General features: G+C 25.8%; 1 protein-coding gene and 2 long non-coding RNA genes across 3 annotated transcripts; 2 read left to right on the forward strand and 1 right to left on the reverse strand.

The window, feature by feature from the left end:
- Positions 1-3,195: 3,195 nt before the first annotated feature.
- On the forward strand, positions 3,196-4,288 carry LOC126842567 (uncharacterized). The gene is made up of 3 exons (XR_007686354.1): positions 3,196-3,438; positions 3,883-3,934; positions 4,210-4,288. It is a non-coding gene; the product is annotated as an uncharacterized LOC126842567 (long non-coding RNA).
- Positions 4,289-4,868: 580 nt separating this feature from the next.
- Positions 4,869-8,219, forward strand: LOC126842566 (uncharacterized). Its single transcript, XR_007686353.1, has 4 exons — positions 4,869-5,003; positions 5,294-5,314; positions 5,793-6,386; positions 7,772-8,219. It is a non-coding gene; the product is annotated as an uncharacterized LOC126842566 (long non-coding RNA).
- Positions 8,220-15,224: 7,005 nt separating this feature from the next.
- LOC126842536 (uncharacterized) lies at positions 15,225-19,840 on the reverse strand. The gene is made up of 7 exons (XM_050579547.1): positions 19,828-19,840; positions 19,687-19,707; positions 19,564-19,584; positions 19,026-19,046; positions 18,554-18,625; positions 16,741-16,824; positions 15,225-15,532 (listed from the first exon to the last, which is right to left on the reverse strand). The coding sequence occupies exons 1-7, from the start codon at positions 19,838-19,840 to the stop codon at positions 15,300-15,302; spliced, it is 465 nt and encodes a 154-aa protein (XP_050435504.1). The 3' UTR covers positions 15,225-15,299.
- Positions 19,841-19,901: the final 61 nt, after the last annotated feature.

Here is a 19,901-nt window from a genome sequence, read left to right on the forward strand (position 1 = left end):
TATTAGCCAGAAACTTGATATGTTTACCAGCCCCCTCAGATACCTCAGCTTTATCTATAATTCCACCACTATAGTCATAACACAAATATCAAATTTAAAGACGACGTCTGCAAGTCCTATATATTATGCCACACATTGGCTGGGTTTTTACAAGTGATTTTATCGCAAATGAAAATATATATTTGTTTAGATGAATACTTCTTCTTTTTTTTTTCTAGTATTTGTATTCAATTCGTATGCATAGCCCACAATTATATGGTGTTTTATGTTATAAAATAAATCTAAAAAGTAATTTAAACAAATTTCAACAAAAGACTTTGATATTATGTTTAGACCTAAATATTTTAATGAAAGAAAAAAATCCAGCACGTTAGGATCATTGTGACATCTACATAAGAACATAAAAAGTTAAATTTGATAAAAATATTCTTATTTCTTAAAATCTATATTATACACAAATAACTTGCACATCCGTTGATTCAGTATAGATTATATGATACGTTATAGCTTGTGAAACACTTGTATACACAAAACAAATAATACCGACACAATGTTTTTCGAAATCGAGGGAGATCGCCAAAAAATGTACATATTATTCCACTGAAATTTACGGTGTTCTATACATTTTTAAAAAGAATCAAAATTTTAATGGAATATTCTTTAGACAAAGTACTACCGTGCGTTGTCAAACTAAAAAAGTAACATAAACCTATTCCCCTAGATTGGGTGAAATCTTTTTCTTCATTTCGCATTTTTAGTTTTAAGACTAAGGTTTTTTTATTAAAGAAAAACTAAGAAAAAAAAATGTCACTTTGACCTTGGTCAATTTGTGAGAATCAATAGTCAACCGAGAATTGAATAATTATGGCAATAAATTGTTATAGACAAACGATCAACCCTAATCGTATTCACCCTAACAATAAAAATACATTTTTTAGGTTCTATGTATGTATTGACACCAGTACATCTACCATTAAATTATCACATCAAAGAGTTCATTTTAAAAGTGATGTTATCAGTTTCAGTGGTGAAAATTCATATAGATCTATGACCCTGTAATATGCTTTGTGCCTCAATCTCATTTTACCTTCGTAATTTGCATTATATTTTTATATAATTGCCCTCAAGTATTATTTTTTGACAGGTTGACAGTATTCTCGCATCAAACATTTTTTAGAATTTGTACACAAAGTTATTTTAATATATTTTTGTTCATTTGCCGTTTTCATTATTCACTAACGTTAATAATATATCATATATTAATAACGTGTAAAAATTACATAGGTACAATGATTATTATGTATACCATGTCTGTAATTTTTACAAATGTATTTATTAAAAATGTAATATATTTTATTTTATGGATTAATTATCAATTGAAGTCGAGGCAAATTGGTGTCAAAGCATATAAGGGACGGGAATGTCAAAGGCATTTAGGAGTATATTATATTATTTGAAATTGATATGCCATTTTCAAACAAACGATTCGTTTTGAAACTTTGGATTCAAAATAGTTATATTCAATTTACACTTTTTAAAATGCCCTTTTTTTCTTTAATAAAAAAATACTGCGGTATGTTAAAGGATTTGATGAAATTTAAATTTGAGGTTATTGTAGGTAGGGTCTTACCACAAAGTTACAAATCTCAAGGTTAAAATTGAATAAAAATGAAATTTTGTTTTGGGTTTTCCTGATTTTGAGGATGAAGGATCGATTTTTTTAGCATTGTAGTAAGTGTCACATTTTATACTTAAAATAAATGGTTGTAACGTGTCAAACCAATTTATCATTTTAGTATTTTTGAATGTATAAAACTATTGTTCACGATTTGTTTTCTGTTTTCCATAAATGTGAACACTTGATTACATTTTTATAAATATATTAATGTGTGCCGTGTGTGAATTTGAAATGCATAACACAGAAAATCTTAAATTAATCGTTTTAACTGTAATTCTTAAGAAGTATTTTAAAATTTGAATATTTTGCATTTCTAACTTGAAAATTACGTGGCTCAATTAATTTTTAAAAATAGTCAAATAAGTTCTAAATTTGTACCGAATTTTTGTCCTTTACACGCGAAAAATTGTACGACTTGATTTTCAAAATCGAGAAAAACATCCAATAAGCTTACATATTTTTTGACCTGTTATAATTCTTATAGACCTGTGACCCCCCTCTAAATATTCTCCATTACCACTACGCCCTGTACCCGCTGTACTGACTTTTCTAGATTTCCTTTTGTTTGCAAACTATATAAGACGTATTTTTTTTTTCTTCTTTATAATTTTAACTTAAGTCGTTACATTTTAAATCGTTATACGATTGTGGGACACTTGTATACACACAACTGGTTTAACACGCATTTTGCTGTCAAGAGAATATAGTCATAACACAAATATCAAATTTAAAGACGACGTGTAGAGGTCATATATATTATGGTACACATAATTGTTGGCTGGGTTTTTACACGTGATTTTATTTAAAATAAAATAATATTTTTTTAGATGAATATTTGAAAAATACCTTTAGCATTTTCAGATAAATGTATCGAAATATGTGTGTGAAAAAAACCTAAAATAGGAGGATTGATTCGAGATTATTGTCAACTTCTTAAAATGTACGAAATCTGCGAAAAACACAGTTTTGAAGGAAAACCGGCATTTAAGAAAATCTGTAGTGCCGTATTTTTCTTCGTTTAATAGATTATAGACACATATGAGTTATAACTACTGACAAATTCGCTTTGCATCGAAGCCAAACAATTTTTCTGGTTTTTTGTGTAAAAGAGTTGTGTAAAACCCCATCCCCATCCCCATCACAACCACATTTCCATCTATAAAGTGGAGAACGTTTCATTATGCACGCTGTAATAAATGTATAAAAAAATATATATTAATTTATTTATTTATTGTGTCTGGAAATTGTAACAAATAGTACGGTTATTTTCTTGTACGCGTACAGAATATTTAAACCAGAGGCCCAAATTTAGATTTCAAATTGATAATATACGTTAGATTTTATTTTATACTATGAATTTTATTCCTATGAAATACGATAGTATGTTACAACAAACGATAAAGTGTGTAAAAAACACATACCTAGTAAACCTATTCATTTTTGGTATTATTTACTTTAAGTTCGTATCGACATGAAAAAATGTACTAATGTAATTATTCATATTCTAATATATTTCATTTAAGGTCATAATTTTTGAGTTTTGTATAAATGTTAACAACATATGTGTAACAGCCCACAGACTGTGTTCGAAAATAAAAACCATAGTCTAAACATTCCTTTACACCTGTATAAATAAAATATATTCACGCACTGCAAAACTTATTTCGATTTAACTTTTTCAAGGACAAACCACAAACCGAATCACTATAAAACAGTTGATTTAACATAGTTCACTTAGTTCTACCAGATTTTCAAAGCTAGTAAGTACTAAATGCACTTTTATTAAGTTTTTTGTATTTATTATTTTTTTTATTTTCGTGTTTAGGTTTTCGATAAACTTTTAACCACTAGGCTAATTTCATTCATAATATAGTACAGAAATGATACACCGTTTTGTGTTGATCAGAAATCGAACCTAAAATTTGCATCTTTAGGCCCAATATTTAAAAAGTTTCATTCCAAATCAATCAGGACAAATAATAATAAAAATAAGTACAATATGTTTCATTTCAAATACGAAAAACTATGTAAAACAGTTTTTTAAATTTTATATGTTAATGGGCCACTTGCATTTATTAAGGCTCATTGAATATAGATAATTTTTCACTAAACTTAACATAAAGCTAACATTTTTAAACATACATATTACCATAGGAAAGAAGTATAAGAAATTCTTATTTTATTTTTTTTATTTTTGTGTTTAGATATACAATTATACCTAACCTAATCTTTCCGATTATATTAGGAAGTGAATAGGTAAGATAATTTCATTTATAACATATCACAACAATATTACACCGTTTCAGTCGTATAGCATGACTTTAGATCAGAAATGGAACTTAAAATGTGCCTCAATTGGCACAATATTTAAAAAGTTTCATTCAAAATCAGAAAAATAATAAAAAATATTTTATTATGACCATTTTATCTGATAAGACATTTTATCTTGAATCAGCTTCGCATCGAAGGCAATAATTAATTAAAGACTATGTCTAATACAAAAAGGCTTTTATTTTTATTATTGTTTGCAGATAAAAATGAGACGTTTTTGTTTTTTATTATCATTCGTTGTGGTAAATGTTTTAGCAGGTTTTGAATTATATGGTAATTATTTTTTTTTTTATATTTAACATTTGCTTACTCGAGGTAATTAAAAATCATAAAATAATTTAATGATTAACTTTTTACAGACGAACTTTTAGAGCAGGCTGAATTAACAAGTTAGTAAATTTATTTTATCATAAAAATGTAATTCTAATTTTAAAAATTGGCATATATTTATTTTAATTTATTTATTACAGATAGACAAATCCGGCGGGTGTCATGTCGTGATGGTATAACATACACTTATTGTTAGAATTTATTTGTGACTTCAACTCATTATTTGTTTACTCTAGTGCGTTTGATACCGGTAATTAAACAATTTGTTCTTGCAGACAAACCGATGAGTAATTATAATTATTAATGTATTTGAAAGTATTAGGTTAGTTACACATCTCTTATACATTTCTGTTATGCACGTTTTAGGGGATTTGTCGTTGATGTTTACTGGACCAAGTAATATTTTTTCCTAAATATAAGAACGTGTCTGCACATAGTAGTTTGATATTAAGTATAAAATGTTATGGTTAATGTTTCAGGTGTATTATCTCAACCAAATTACGACGATGAAATACTGCCACGTAATTACTCTTATAAATTTTAAATGTAGAATCTTTTCATGTATAATATTCATGTATAATATTCATGCATAATTTTTTTTTTTAAATTTTAGATCGCATAGATTTGGAAATTGAATTACAAACAGCCATAACTACCTTGTTAGGTAAATATAATAATTTGTGAATATACAATTTCAAAAATGATAGTAATTTATTTCTAAGCAAAATAGATAAAAATTGTATTTGAGTTCTTAAATCTTTAATTGTTATGTTTTCTTACTAAAAGTTAAAAATAATTATATAATTAAATGTTTAAATTTAATTGTCAATTAAAATAATTAAAATATTTATTCAAATGGTTAATAACTAGTCTAAATAAATGTAGTTTTAAAAACTGTTATAAATATTTTATGAAATTGGTGTTTTGTATAACTATTTAATATTTTTGTTACAGGTGTTTCTGTTCCTGAAAAAGGTAATTACCCATTTATTTGTTAATAGGTAAAATACTATTCTTAATTTAAAATATATTAACCAAATATGTGTCAATAAGTTAATAGGTCCACTATAACTTCATATAAAACAAAATTAAGATAAATGTACTAAATATAGAGGAATAATTTATTATATTTTAATTATCCAAAATATATTATTCGTAATACATTTTGAAAGTTTTTCTTGTGCTTTGGAAAATTGGTTCATAATAGATTTTACAACCGTATTAGCGTTTTAAGTTGTAACAGTCAGTCAAGAGATATGTACACTATCCCAAATTCAGAAACTAAATTTTAATAAAAACCATCTGCTATCCGTTTGCTTGCTACATTTTAAGATAGTTTTGACATTTATTATTAAATAATGATGATTATTAAGTTGTATATTTTGTTTTCATTTGTGTTAATATTATTATTTGAAACTTTTTAGTATTTGAACTTATAATTTGTTTTCATTAGATAGACCTAGAAGTCTAGTACGTACTGCAATGAGAACTTTGTGTTGTACAAGTGAACCACAGGATTCGTCGGGTAGTTATTATAATTATACAAAACATAACCTAACTTAAAATAACATAAAAATAAAGATTATAAAACCATATTGTGTAAAAAAAAATGTATCGTTGATTTACGCAAATGTAACAGTAATATATCGTTGCTCAGCGACAATGCTGAACATTACGCTTACGTTATATTTATTATTTGTAAAAAGAAAAAGAAATTATTCAATGACATGTTTGAAAAAAACTTTGCTATAATTTTAAAACATATTGCTTGGGAATTAAAAGTAGTTAGTATTTCAATGCATATACTTGTTCAATTAATACAAAGTATTGGAAAATTACTTACTACTAGTTCGTCATAGGAACATTTGAACAAAAACTTAATTGTACTACGTTAATAACTCGAGTAAATATATTATTTTTGTATACAATTTTTGTAATCAACACGGTTTATTATTAAATTGTACAGATATATTTGTGGATGTGAAAATGCAAGAGAGAAGAAAGCTATTCCGTGATGCTACAAAACTATTTATCAGTTCTGCACTAAGTAAGTATCATATCAAATTGCAATAGTTTAATATTTGTTATATATTCATATAAACGTGTTATTGCCTGTGTTAATTAAATTAAAAAACAGAATTACTTTGAGGAAGGAGTTAAAGTGAAAATGTTGCAAAGGAATAAATATTTTTTTTTATTTCTATTCTGCCAGTAAAGTGCTGACAACTTTTAAATACGTCTAAACCAATGTTCACAATATGTCTACTGTAATTAAATAAATATATATTTGTATATTAACAGTTTTAATCTAAATATGACGACTATGGGAAGTGGTTTTTGGTGTATTAAATTGTAAGATAGTTAAATCAAAAATTAAAATAAATAAATAAATCAATATATTTTTATAACTTATTCAAACTAAAGATAACGTTGTATAGACAACGTATACTTAAAGCATTTTTTAAGCTTTAATAATATTCTTTGTTTATATACATGAATATATTAAATTATGATTTTCATATATATTAAAAATATAGTCATGACAAAAATTGTTAAAATGAATGTTTGTTAAGTTAAGAAGAATGTTCTCAACATTTTTTTCCAATTTTTTTGGACATGGCCGTATCATGTTTTTTCTCGACTGTTTGTTTTTATCGATTTTTATCGTATTTTCTATCTAAAAAATAATTTTCATATATCAAGTAGTCTTAGCACTATGAAAAAAATATTTGTTTGTTTTTTCGAGTAACAGAAAATTATTAAATTGAGTTTATATTCTAAAATGTTGATTTGGCCGGGTTAACCAGAATTTGAGAATTTTCCTAACATTTTTTTTATTAGTCTGGGAAAATTTTATATTACATTTTATATTACCATTTTATTACATGTGTAATTAAAAAAAATGATAGGAAAGTCAAAAAATTGGCAAAAAATTATTTCAGCAATCAAAAATTTTATGGGTAAAATTATGATAATTTTCCGTTTTTTTCGATTTTTCTAAAACATCAATAGTTAAAATTTGAAATTTATATATTTTATGTCTCAGCTTTTTCCGTTTTTTTCGATTTTTCTTAGCTTTTTAGTGATGTCGTTTTATAGAAAAGGGGTCAGTTAAGCATTTTCTTTGATAAAAAATATAAATTCATTTTTTTTTGATATTTTAATTATTTTCCTAGATTATATTAATAAAACTATGGTTTGTTTAATTTTAAACAAATGTTATGACTAATAGATTACGATACACGAGGTGACCAGTCTATTTTATCTCCATTTGAATATGTTATTTTCTTAGAGTAACAAAGCTGTACTATACGGATCATCTGTATATAGCATTAATCACGTGTATTAGTTATTCCTTATATACTGAATAAATGTACTAACTAGTAAGTTAACCTTGGCAAATTTTTAAATATGCCTTTTTTATTTTTTGAGGACCAGGCCACGAAGACTTCGGAAATTATAACCTGATGTGTCGGCTAAAAGGTGTATACAGAGGTATAATAGATTATGACAATGATTATAGCATAATACAAGCTGAAGTTTTTAGTGACCATTGTCGTCTAACTCGTGATGACGAAACATCAATCACTGTTAGTTGCATTGGGGATGACATTGGAGGTGAATTTTGGGGTCGACACGGAGGAGGATACTTGGAGTGATATTGGAGATGACTGATTAGAAGAACATCATTAATATAATAAAAATCGTTCACTTGCTTCTCAGTTATTATAATTGAGATCATTTATCTTGAACATTAACTCATTACAAATTATACAGTACTATTTTTATTATATTTAAATAATTATTCCAAATCACATTTACATCCACATTATCAAATTTAATGTATCTTTAAATAAATTCTTTTACTTAAGATTATAAACTCATTTGTTGTTTTTTACCTGTACACAGATTCGATTCGAAGTGGTTTTGAAAATAGTTTTATTTCTTTTAGTCATCCTCTTTGATGGCTTGTTATATTCCATTCAAGCCCTATGTCTGAACCTATGTCTTCATAGTTTAGCCTTTTTTCAAAATTATTTATTTAGAGCAAATTTAGGTAATTCTGTTCTCTTTTGTGCATTCTTTGGAGTAATCAAGCACACATGTTTTTTGGAAAAACTAAATATAATTACAATTTGATTATTATTTAAAAATATAATTAAAATTAAAAAAATAAATAAATACAAAAATCCACTTTGAAATGTGTAACGTTTAAATATGACTAAACTGAGCGGATCTTTTGAAAAAGTAAAATGACTCACAAGTTCTGGATCCATTTCAAGACTTTAACTTGAAATGCAATACTTCACGACTTTTTTCTATTCTGCGATTTTGGAAGGTATTATAATATTTTAGTTTAGACTCAAGACTAGTTTATTATTTGACCAAAAAACCACAAATTCAAGTAACTCAATATTACAAGAATCTAAAAACGTATGCTTTGCAGTGAATTTATCAACTAAGTTTAATGTATAAAAGTAAATTTTATTCTGTACTAGAAAAAAAGATTGTATTATAATTTTATAATATAATACTATTTCGATTTTCTCGACTTTTAAATGTTTTAAATTTTCGGTTAATCATTATGTGTACATTAAATTCTTTTGGGGGAAAAAATGTTTAGCAATTTGTAGAATTTAGAAATAAAACAAATATTCTCGATAATGTTAAGGAGAAACGTTTTTTTGTTTTGGTAACGGCGCAATAAATAGGCAAAACAAGTATATGCATGTAAACTGTAAAGTGGAACCAGAGTAAAACATTTTTACAATAACAACTGACCGGAGTGAAAAAAATATTATATTTGTAAATTGATTGAATAAAATATAATGACATTTAATGTTATTAATTATGAAGAAAGTATCGACAGCAGTCAAGATTAATCATAAAACTCATTTTTAATAATTTAAGCACATTACTAAAATATAATTACTGGTACGCATGTTATTATGTATTGTAATTAACAATGTTTAAACTATTAAATAATTGTATTATTTGTTTTCATTGTAGTATTACATACTTTCGTTTTTGTGATTATTATTATGTATAAGAAATAGCAAGTAGCTGTTTTTGTTATTTCCATGCTGGGAGTAAATAGTGATGTGCGATCATTTCCCTCTCAGGTTGGCGATTACTGTCGGATCGAGTTGAAATTTATAAGGAATATTTGAAAGTGATTTTATTCAATTTTATCACTTATATTTATAATCACTCCTGTAGACCCGCGACCTGTTCGTGCCGTCTATGCTTTGATTCTATTAAGCCTATACTCTACTGTACTAGTCCTCTCGGATAAAATCACTTTCAAATTAACGCTTTGATGCTTATTTGTAAATACAGCACCTCAATTTAACACTTTCTAACTTTGCTGGCTTAAACTGTGCTTGGTTTGGACTGTACTGGCTTAAAAATACTAACTACCGATTTGAATCGAAGCCGATTTTCGAAAGTGATTTTATCACTTTCAGATTTAAGAATTCCTGTAAACCCTGACCCCACTGTACTGGTTTCTTATGAAGTAATGTTACTCGACACAAAATGTTGAGTTTAATTAACGCTGATTATTTCCTTCTTCAAAGATTCCAAGTAAAAAGAAACGTAAACTATAATAAATCTTCACCTAAAACAAAATAAATATAATAATTAATAAATTATATACTTCAATTACTATAAGATGCCTAATCTAAAACAATATTACTAGTGTTTTGTATGTTTTTTTGGTTTATAAGCCAACTGTGTAACCCAAAATAAAGATACAACGGCTAAAATACATGATAATAATTTAATCAGATCAAAATATTATAGATTTATGCAATTTACATCAATGAAATATGCATACCTATAATTGAAACATAACTGAATAATGTCATATTGATCTTGACAAACCACTACAACACGCAATGTCAATTTTCAAAAGTTTTCACAATTTCAATGCATATTTCAACAGTATTCTTCATAAAAAATCTCCTTCTAAAAAAATAAAATCTCATTCTATAAATTAAAATTATTGTGATATTTGATAAATTTTACTTTCTTACATCTGTTCCGTATTAATTGCTATTATCATTACTATCAGCAATGATTAGCTGTTATTACTTCCGCATCAGGGTAATACATTATAATGTCAAATATCACAAGTCTTTGTTTATGAAATCATTACGTTTATTAGTTTTCATCGTACACTGTTGAGCAATATAGAATTCGGTCACAATTAGATAATTGAAAAACACAATTGACAATACTTCAATGTTGTAACAAAACGGCACAGGACATTTCCGGTTTCTGAATACACAATGCAAGTCACGGTGCACGCACTTTTTTTGGACAAAACGATGGTTTTAATATCATAATGAAAATATTGAACGGTTGGGTTAGAAAATAATTTCGTCGAAAGTGTTGTCTACTGATAAGATATGTGAACAATTGACTAGACGCGTGTAAGATGTCACGGTTTCCGACCGTAGGTAAAGAATCGCTTCTCCATATACCTATTAAAAAAAAAAAAAGTAAAGGGGAATTATTATTATCTGGTTATCGGTTCCATCGACGGACGGCGGGGTCGATAATATTATTTAATAGTAAGTAATGAGCTACCCGTGTTGAAATCCTAAATGAATATGGATCAAAATTTCAAATCTTTACAACGTAATAAGTTATTTTAAAAATGTTGTCTACAGATTTATAAAATTAAGAACATAAGTTCCCATTTAATAAACAAATGAAATACTTGTTTTACATATACTTAAAAGGGTTGAAGATAAAAATATTCTAAATATTGAAAAATTTAGTAAAACGTGTACCTAAAAGTTTAGGAAAAAAAAATTCTCAAAATGCTCATAATCTTTGAGAAATGAGTGTGTTACGTTAGTTGGATCACCCTATATATGGGTGCTACTATGTTAGGTTAAAAAAAACCATTATACATTTGATGTGCAAACAGGGAGACCGAGAAATTTAAATAAAAATGTGAAAAAAAATAAAGAAATATTTTTTCAGTATTTGGAGTCGAATGACGGCCATCCAAAGCCATGTCAAATTTAAGGACCATCCTAATGTATATAGTAGGTATACAGGGTGATCCAACTAACGTAAGACACTCATTTTCTCGGAAAATATAAATATTTTGAGAATTTTTTTTTTTCTAAACTTTTAGGTACATATTTTACTACATTTTTCAATATTTAGAATATTTTTATCTTCAACCCTTATACGTTATAAAACTACGAAACTCGTTTTTTCAAATGGAAACATATGTTTTTAATTCCATAAGTATGTAGACAATTTTTTTTAAAAATTGTTAGCGTTTGAATTTTCAATTTTCAACTATCTGTTCGTTTTCTGTGACTTAGTAAAGATTTGAAATTAAAATCAATATTTGTTCGGTTTTTCAGCAGTAGCACTTTTATTTGCCAGTAAATAATGATAATATTGGACCCCATCGATAATACTGTCACCGATAATGAGACATAAATAACTCTGGCTCTAATTTTTTTTTATTATTATATGGACAATCGATTCTTAATCTACCTGTTTGGAAACAAATATACCTTACATAACCGTCATCCGTTCACATGTATTATCAGTAGACTGCGATGTGGACGATTTTGCCTTAAACCACTTTTACGGTATGATTATAATATAGCGTTAATATTATTATCACAGTATCATTATACTATGGTATGAGTAAAACTTAAATTGTCAAACAACAAACAACGTGTACTCGTGATTTGTGAACAGTTTTTTTTATATATAAAGAAGAAACTAGTATTGTGTTTTAAAATGTCTAATTGTGGTTAGTGACATACATTTTACAATTTATTTTGAAACTATAATGAATGTAATGATTTCATTAATATAATTAGTTCTCATTAGTAATAGTGAAATTTGTATTTAAGACTTGAAAAACTCAACATAACAACCAAGTTATACAATATACCTACTGATTTATTTAATACTATACGTAATATATTATTATTATATGGCCAATTAACAGTTGTTAATTATAGTTTAACTGGAATAAATGTTGATGACTAACCGCAGGAAAGCTGTAAGTACAATATATTAAATACTAAAATTTTAGTCAAGTCACTCTATAATTATAGTTGACTATTCATTTTTTTAATGTGGCTTAACAAATGAAAAAAGTTAGATTTTATGTTATGTGGTAGCTTTTGTTTTCTAGTTTCTTACATGAATGAAATCATCTTTAAAAAAAAATGTAGCAATATTTTTTTTTATCAATGAAGCAAATGTATTCATATTTGGTTAATATTTTTATTTATGGTAGATCTAATGTCAGATTTTATTTAATTTAAAATTTTGTAATCTAACCCATATTTTGCATTTCTAATGCATAACGGATATTTGATTATGGAGTATAAAATTAATTAAACTTGGTGTTTGACTATCATCCATACATTTTATACCAAATATTTTCTTCAAAATATTAATGATTGACAAATAAATGCGTATAGGTTATAACATGTTAACAATAAATCAAACTTTTTCATTTGATGATTTAATCAAGTCAGTAAATGTACATAAAATAAAATAAAGTAGTTGTATTGATTTGAAAATTCAACTGTTGTTCACTTGTGCTCTTTTAATTATTATTAAACTAATGTAAATATTTTTTTTATCAATATTCATTTTTTTGTAGAATATACTTTTAGTAATAATTACAATTTTAAATAGAATATTTTATTATATACAGGGTGTCCTACAAAGATCTGACAAACGAAATATATTTTATTATTATTATTATTACGCTATAGTGTAATCGGTGTTCGATACTGATAAACCTACTTCCCATAATATGTCAAATATCAAAAATATATTTACAAAATGTTTACTATTACTAGTAGAAATAAGTTTTTGCTTATGAAATCATTATGTTTATTAGTTTTCATCGTACATTGTAGAGCAATATAAAATGTAGTCACAATTAGAGAATATATAAACACAATTGACTCTACTTAAATAGTTAAATGTATTAACAAAAAAAACGGCATAGGAGTATAGGACGTTTCCGGGTTCTGAATACACAATGCAAGTCACGTTGCCGGCAGCCGGTTGCACGCACTTTTTTTGGGCTTGATAATATATCATAATCATACCGTGATAATATAGGTAGGTAAGGTTGGAAAAAATTTCGTCGTAAGTGTTGTCTACTGATAAGATATGTGAACAATTGACCAGACATGTATATGGTATCGCGGTTTCTGACAGTAGGTAAAGAACCGCATCTCCATATATTATAAAAAAAAAAGTAAGGAGTATTACTATTATCTGATTATCGGTTTTATCGACGGACGACGGGGCGAGGTCGATAATATTATTTAATAGTATTTAATATGCTACCTGTTTTGAAATCCCAAAGAAATATGGATCAAAATTTCAAATCTTTACAACGTAATAACTACAAAACCGATTGATGAAAATTAGAAATTCAAACGCTAAAACTTTTTTAAAAATGTTGTCTACAGATTTATGAAATTAAAAACATACGTTCCTATTTAAAAAACCAAATGTGATACTTGTTTTACATATAAGGGTTGAAGATAAAAATATTCTAAATATTGAAAAATGTAGTAAAATATGTACCTAAAAGTTTAGAAAAAAAAAAATTCTCAAAATATTTATATTTTCCGAGAAAATGAGTGTCTTACGTTAGTTGGATCACCCTGTATATAATATACTAATCATTGTAGACTCAAAAATTTGTTTAAAAATTGACTAATATTGTTCGTCTGTCATTCTTAAAAATTCGTTCAATCGACCACCTAATGACACTATACTTTTGTTACCAGTTAACTGTTGATTCACTCGCACATAGTAACATACTAATATACTATAGTCAAATTTTCAATTTTATTCGTCAGTTGTTATTGTAAAAATGTTTAACTCTGGTCCTTCTTTACAGTTTACATGCATATACTTGTTTTGCCTATTTATTGCACCGTTAAAAAACACCAGAAGTCGTTTCTTCTTAACATTATCGATAATATTTTTTTTTATTTCTAAGTTCTACAAATTGCTTAACATTTTTTTTCCCCAAAAGAATTTAATGTGCACATAATGATTAACCGAAAATTAAAAAAATTATAAAAGTCAAACGAATCGAAATAGTTTCATTTATTTACAAATATTTAAGTATTATATTATAAAATTCTAATACAATTTTTTTTTCTAGTACAGAATGGAATTTATTTTCATGCATTAAACTTAGTTGATGAATTCACTGCAAAGTATATAATTTTCGATTCTTGTAATATTGCGTTACTTCAATTTGTGTTTGTTCGGTCAAATAATAAACTAGTCTTGAGTCTACACTAAAATATTATAATACCTTCCAAAATCGCAGAATAGAAAAATATCGTGTAGTGTTGCATATTTTTAAATTGTCTAAGTCTTGAAATGAATCAATATCTTGTGAGTCGTTTTATTTTTCCAAAAAATCCGCTCAAGTTAGTAATTTTTAAACGTTACACATTTCAAAACGAGTTTTTGTACTTATTTTTTAATTTTAATTATAGTTTTAAATAATAATCAAACGGTAATTATATTAAGTTTTTTCAAAAAAAAATGTGTGCTTGATTACTTCAAAGAATTCTCAAAAGAGAGCAGAATGGCCTAAATTTGTTATAAATAAATAAATTCGAAAAAAGGCAACTATAAACTATAAAGACTAGTGGTTCAGACATAGAGCTTGAATGGATTATATTAAGCCATTAAAGAGGATGATTAAAAATAACACTATTTTCAAAACCACTTCGAATCGAATCTGTGTACAGGTAAAAAGCAACAAATGAGTTTATAATCGTAAGTAAAATGGTTTATTGTAAGATACATTAAATTTTATAATGTGAATGTAAATGTGATTTGGAATAATTATTTATATATAATAAAAATAGTACTGTATAATTTTCAATGAGTTTATCTCTAAGATAAATGATTTAAATTATAATAACTGAGAAGCATTGATGACACCAATGTCATCCCTAACGCAACTTACGACGATTGTATTATTAACATTGTCGTTATCCTCATCAATATAGGCATTATATGTTATACGACACTGATCACCATCAACTTCAGCTTGTGTTACAGTAATATCTTTTTCTAATATATTTCTGTATATACCTTTCAATCGACAAATCAGGTTACAATTTCCGAAGTTTTCATGGCCTGGTCCTTAAAAAATAAAAAAGGTATATATAAAAAATTGCCAAGTTTAACTTACTAGTTAGTACATTTATTCAGTGTGTAATGCATAAACAATACACGTGATGAATGATATATACAGATGATCCGTATATTACTCTAAGTCAATAACTTTTTCAAATGGAGATAAAATGACTGGACACCTCGTGTATCGTTATCAATTAGTCATGAAAATTGTATAAAATACACCTTTAAAAAGCAAACCAATATTTTAATTATATAAACCAGAAAAAATATTAAAATATCATAAAAGTTGAATTTATTTTATTTATCAAAGGAAATGCCTAATTTATACCTTTTCTATAAAACGACATCACTAAAAAGCTACTTTTAGTTTGAACAGTTATAATATAATATTTTGCTTTACTCTGCGTTTTTATCGTTTTTTCAAAGGTACTTTAAACAATGTTGCTGGTCGATAGTGACAAACTTCTGAAAAAATACTACTCAAATTCTGGTTAACATTTTAGAATATAAACTCAATTAAATAATTTTCTGTTACTCGAAAAAACATTAAATATTTTTTCAGTGAGCTAATATTACTTTAAATATGAAACTGATTTTTAAAAAATTATGTTAAAGGTCAAAGATACTTTAAAAAAAACGATAAAAACAAATAGTAAAGAAAAAGTTAATATGATCCTGTCCAAAATAATCGAAAACAAATTTAAGAACATTCTTCTTATCTTAACATAGATCAGTTTTAAAAAAATTGTTATGATTATATTTGTAATATATATAAAAAATTACAATTTAATATATTCATGTACCTACCTAACCTCACTATTTAACGTTATTTTCAGTTTGAATAGAGTATAAAAAATGATTGATTTAATTTTTTTTTTTTTTTTGAGATTTGAAGAACTATTTTACAATTCAATACACCAATAACAACTTTTTATAGTAGTAACATTCAGATTAAAAAGTTAAAATGTTAATATAAATATGTATTTAATTATAGTAGACATATTGTGAAAAATGGTTTAGACGAATTTAAAAGTTGTCAGTACTTAACTGGCGAATAACAAAAAAAAATATATTTATTCATCTGCAACATTTTTACATTAACTCTTGCCTCAAAGTAATTCAGTTTTTTGATTAATTAACACAGGAAACAACATGTTTATATGTATACGTATAACGAAAATTAAACTATTGCAATTTGATATAATACTTACTTAATGCAGAACTGATAAATAGTTTTGTAGCATCGCGAAATAGGGTTTTTCTCTCAGTTGCAAGTCCAGGGACAGTATTTAAGTCTGTATAAATTAATCAAAAACCGTGTTGATTACAAAAATGTTATACAAAACAAAATATAATTGCTCATTTTATTAATGTAGTGCAATTAAGTATTTTTCAAATGTTCTTTATTAAATAATTTTACAAAAAATAGAAACCAATTTTATATTAAAATTATAACACTATCTAAAACTATATTTATTTAGACTAGTTATCAGACGTTTGAATGATTATTATACTTCGAACAATCATCAAACCTTTTAGTAAGAAAATAAATAGCTTTAAGATTTATAAACTCAAATCAAATGTTCAAAAGCTTTTGTTTAAATGTTCTTATGACGAACTAGTAGTAAGTAGTTTTCCTATAATTATGTTTTAATTAGTATTTACAAGGCATAATATTAACTACTTTTAAGTCCCAAGCAATATGTTTCAAAATTATAGCATAGTTTGTTTCGCATATGCCATTGATTAAACATGTAATTGAATAATTTCTTTTTCTTTTTACAATTAATAAATATAACGTAAGCGTAATGTTCAGCATTGTCGCTGAGCAACGATATATTACTGTTCCATTTGGGTAAATCAACAGTAAATTTTTTTTATCACAATGAATACGGTTTTATAATCTTTATTTTTATGTTTTATATAATTATAATAACTACCCGGCGAATCCTGTGGTTCACTTGTACAACACAAAGTTCTCATTGCAGTACATACTCGACCTCTAGGTCTACCTAGAAAAAACAAATTATAAGTTCAGTTACAAATAAGTTTCAAATAATGAAATTAGCATAAATAAAAATAAAATGTGCAACTTAATTATCACCATTGTTTAATAATTAATAGCGACACAATCTTAAAATGTAGAAAGCAAACGGATAGCAGATAGTTTTTATAAAAAGTTACTTTCTGCTATTGGACGGTGTATATATGTCTTAAAACTCAACTGACGGTTAAAACTCAATACGAAATACGGTAGTAAAGTCTAAGTTTGAACAAATTTTTCAAAAACCAAAAAAAACCTTTGAAAATATATTGCTAATTACATAATTAGAGTAATTAAAACATAACAAATTATTCCTCTATATTTAGTACATTTATCTTTATTTTGTTTTATATGAAGTTATAGCGGACCTATAAACCTATTGACACATATTATTTGACTAATATATTACTTTTGTCAGGATCAGCCACCCCTGTAACAAAAATATTACTTAATTATACAGAAAAAAAATTTCAATTTTATATTTTGTTTAACAGTATCTAAAACTACATTTATTTAGACTAGATATTAGCCATTTGATTAATTATTATACTTCAAACAATCATCAAAACTTTTAGTAAGAAAACATATAGCTTTAAGATTTATGAACTTAAATACAAATTTTCATAAGCTTTTGTTCAAATGTTCTTATGACGAACTAGTAGTAAGTAATTTTCCAACACTCATGTATTAATTAAATAAGTAAACGCATTATAAATACTAGCTCCTTCTAAGTTCCAAGCAATATGTTTCAAAATTATAGCAAAGTTTTTTTCAAACATGTCATTGAATAATTTCTTTTTCTTTTTACAATTAATAAATATAACGTAAGCGTAATGTTCAGCATTGTCGCTGAGCAACAATATATATCTGTTCCATTTGCGTAAATCAAAGATACATTTTTTTTACACAATATGGTTTTATAATCTTTATTTTTATGTTATTTTAAGTTAGGTTATGTTTTGTATAATTATAATAACTACCCGACGAATCCTGTGGTTCACTTGAACAACACAAAGTTCTCATTGCAGTACGTACTAGACTTCTAGGTCTATCTAATAAAAACAAATTATAAGTTCAAATACTAAAAAGTTTCAAATAATAATATTAACACAAATGAAAACAAAATATACATTTAATAATAACTATTATTTAATAACTAATGACGACACCATTTTAAAATGTAGCAAGCAAACGGATAGCAGATGATTTTTATTAAAATTTACTTAATGCTATTGAATGGTGTATAATATACACTGTATATATGTCTTGACTAACAGTTAAAACTCAAAACGCTAATACGGTAGTAAAAACTAGGTTTCAACAAATTTTCCAAAGAACAATAAAAACTTTCAAAATGCACTGCTAATTACATAATTATCTTTATTTTGTTTTATATGAAGTTATAGCGGACCTATAAACCTATTGACACGTATTATTTGACTAATATATTACTTTCTTCACGAACAGCGACACCTGTAACAAAAACATTAAATAATTATACAAAATATAGAGACCAATTTTATAATAAATTTATATCACTATCTAAAACTACATTTATTAAGACTAGTTATTAGCCGTTTGAATAATTATTGTACTTCAAACAATCATCAAAACTTTAAGTAACGAAACATTAAGCTTTAAGATTTATGAACTTAATTATAATTTCCATAAGCTTTTGTTAAAATTTTCTTATGACGAACTAGTAGGAAGTAGTTTTCCTATAATTATGTTTTAATTAAACAAGTATATGCATCGTAAATACTAACTACTTTTAAGTCCCAAGCAATATGTTTCAAAATTATGGTTAAGTTTGTTTCAAACATGTAACTGAATAATTTCTTTTTTTTTTACAATTAATAAATATAACGTAAGCGTTATTAAAATATGATAAATTATTCCTCTATATTTAGTACATTCATCTTTATTTTGTATTATATGAAATTATAGCGGACCTATAAACCTATTAACACATATTTGGTTAATATATTACCTTCTTCAGGAACAGCGACACCTGTAACAAAAACATTAAATAATTATACAAAAAATAGAAACCAATTTTATATTAAATTTAAAGAATAGTATTTGACCTATTAACACAAAAATGCGTAATTACCTTCTTCGTGAACAGGGACACCTGTAACAAAAATATTAAATAGTTATACAATATAAACACCAATGTTATATAATATCTATAACAGTATCTAAAACTACATTTATTTAGACTAGTTTTTAGTGGTTTGAATAACTATTATACTTCGAACAATCATCAACACTTTTAGTAAGAAAACATAGCTTTAAAATTTAAGAACTGAAATCACATTTTCATAT

The sequence above is a fragment of the Adelges cooleyi genome, unplaced genomic scaffold (genome assembly GCF_023614345.1).
Source record: "Adelges cooleyi isolate 19-005CV unplaced genomic scaffold, UGA_ACOO_1.1 ACOO_flye_CR_arks_rails_tigmint_CR_PRNA_55, whole genome shotgun sequence".
Classification (NCBI taxonomy): domain Eukaryota; kingdom Metazoa; phylum Arthropoda; class Insecta; order Hemiptera; family Adelgidae; genus Adelges; species Adelges cooleyi.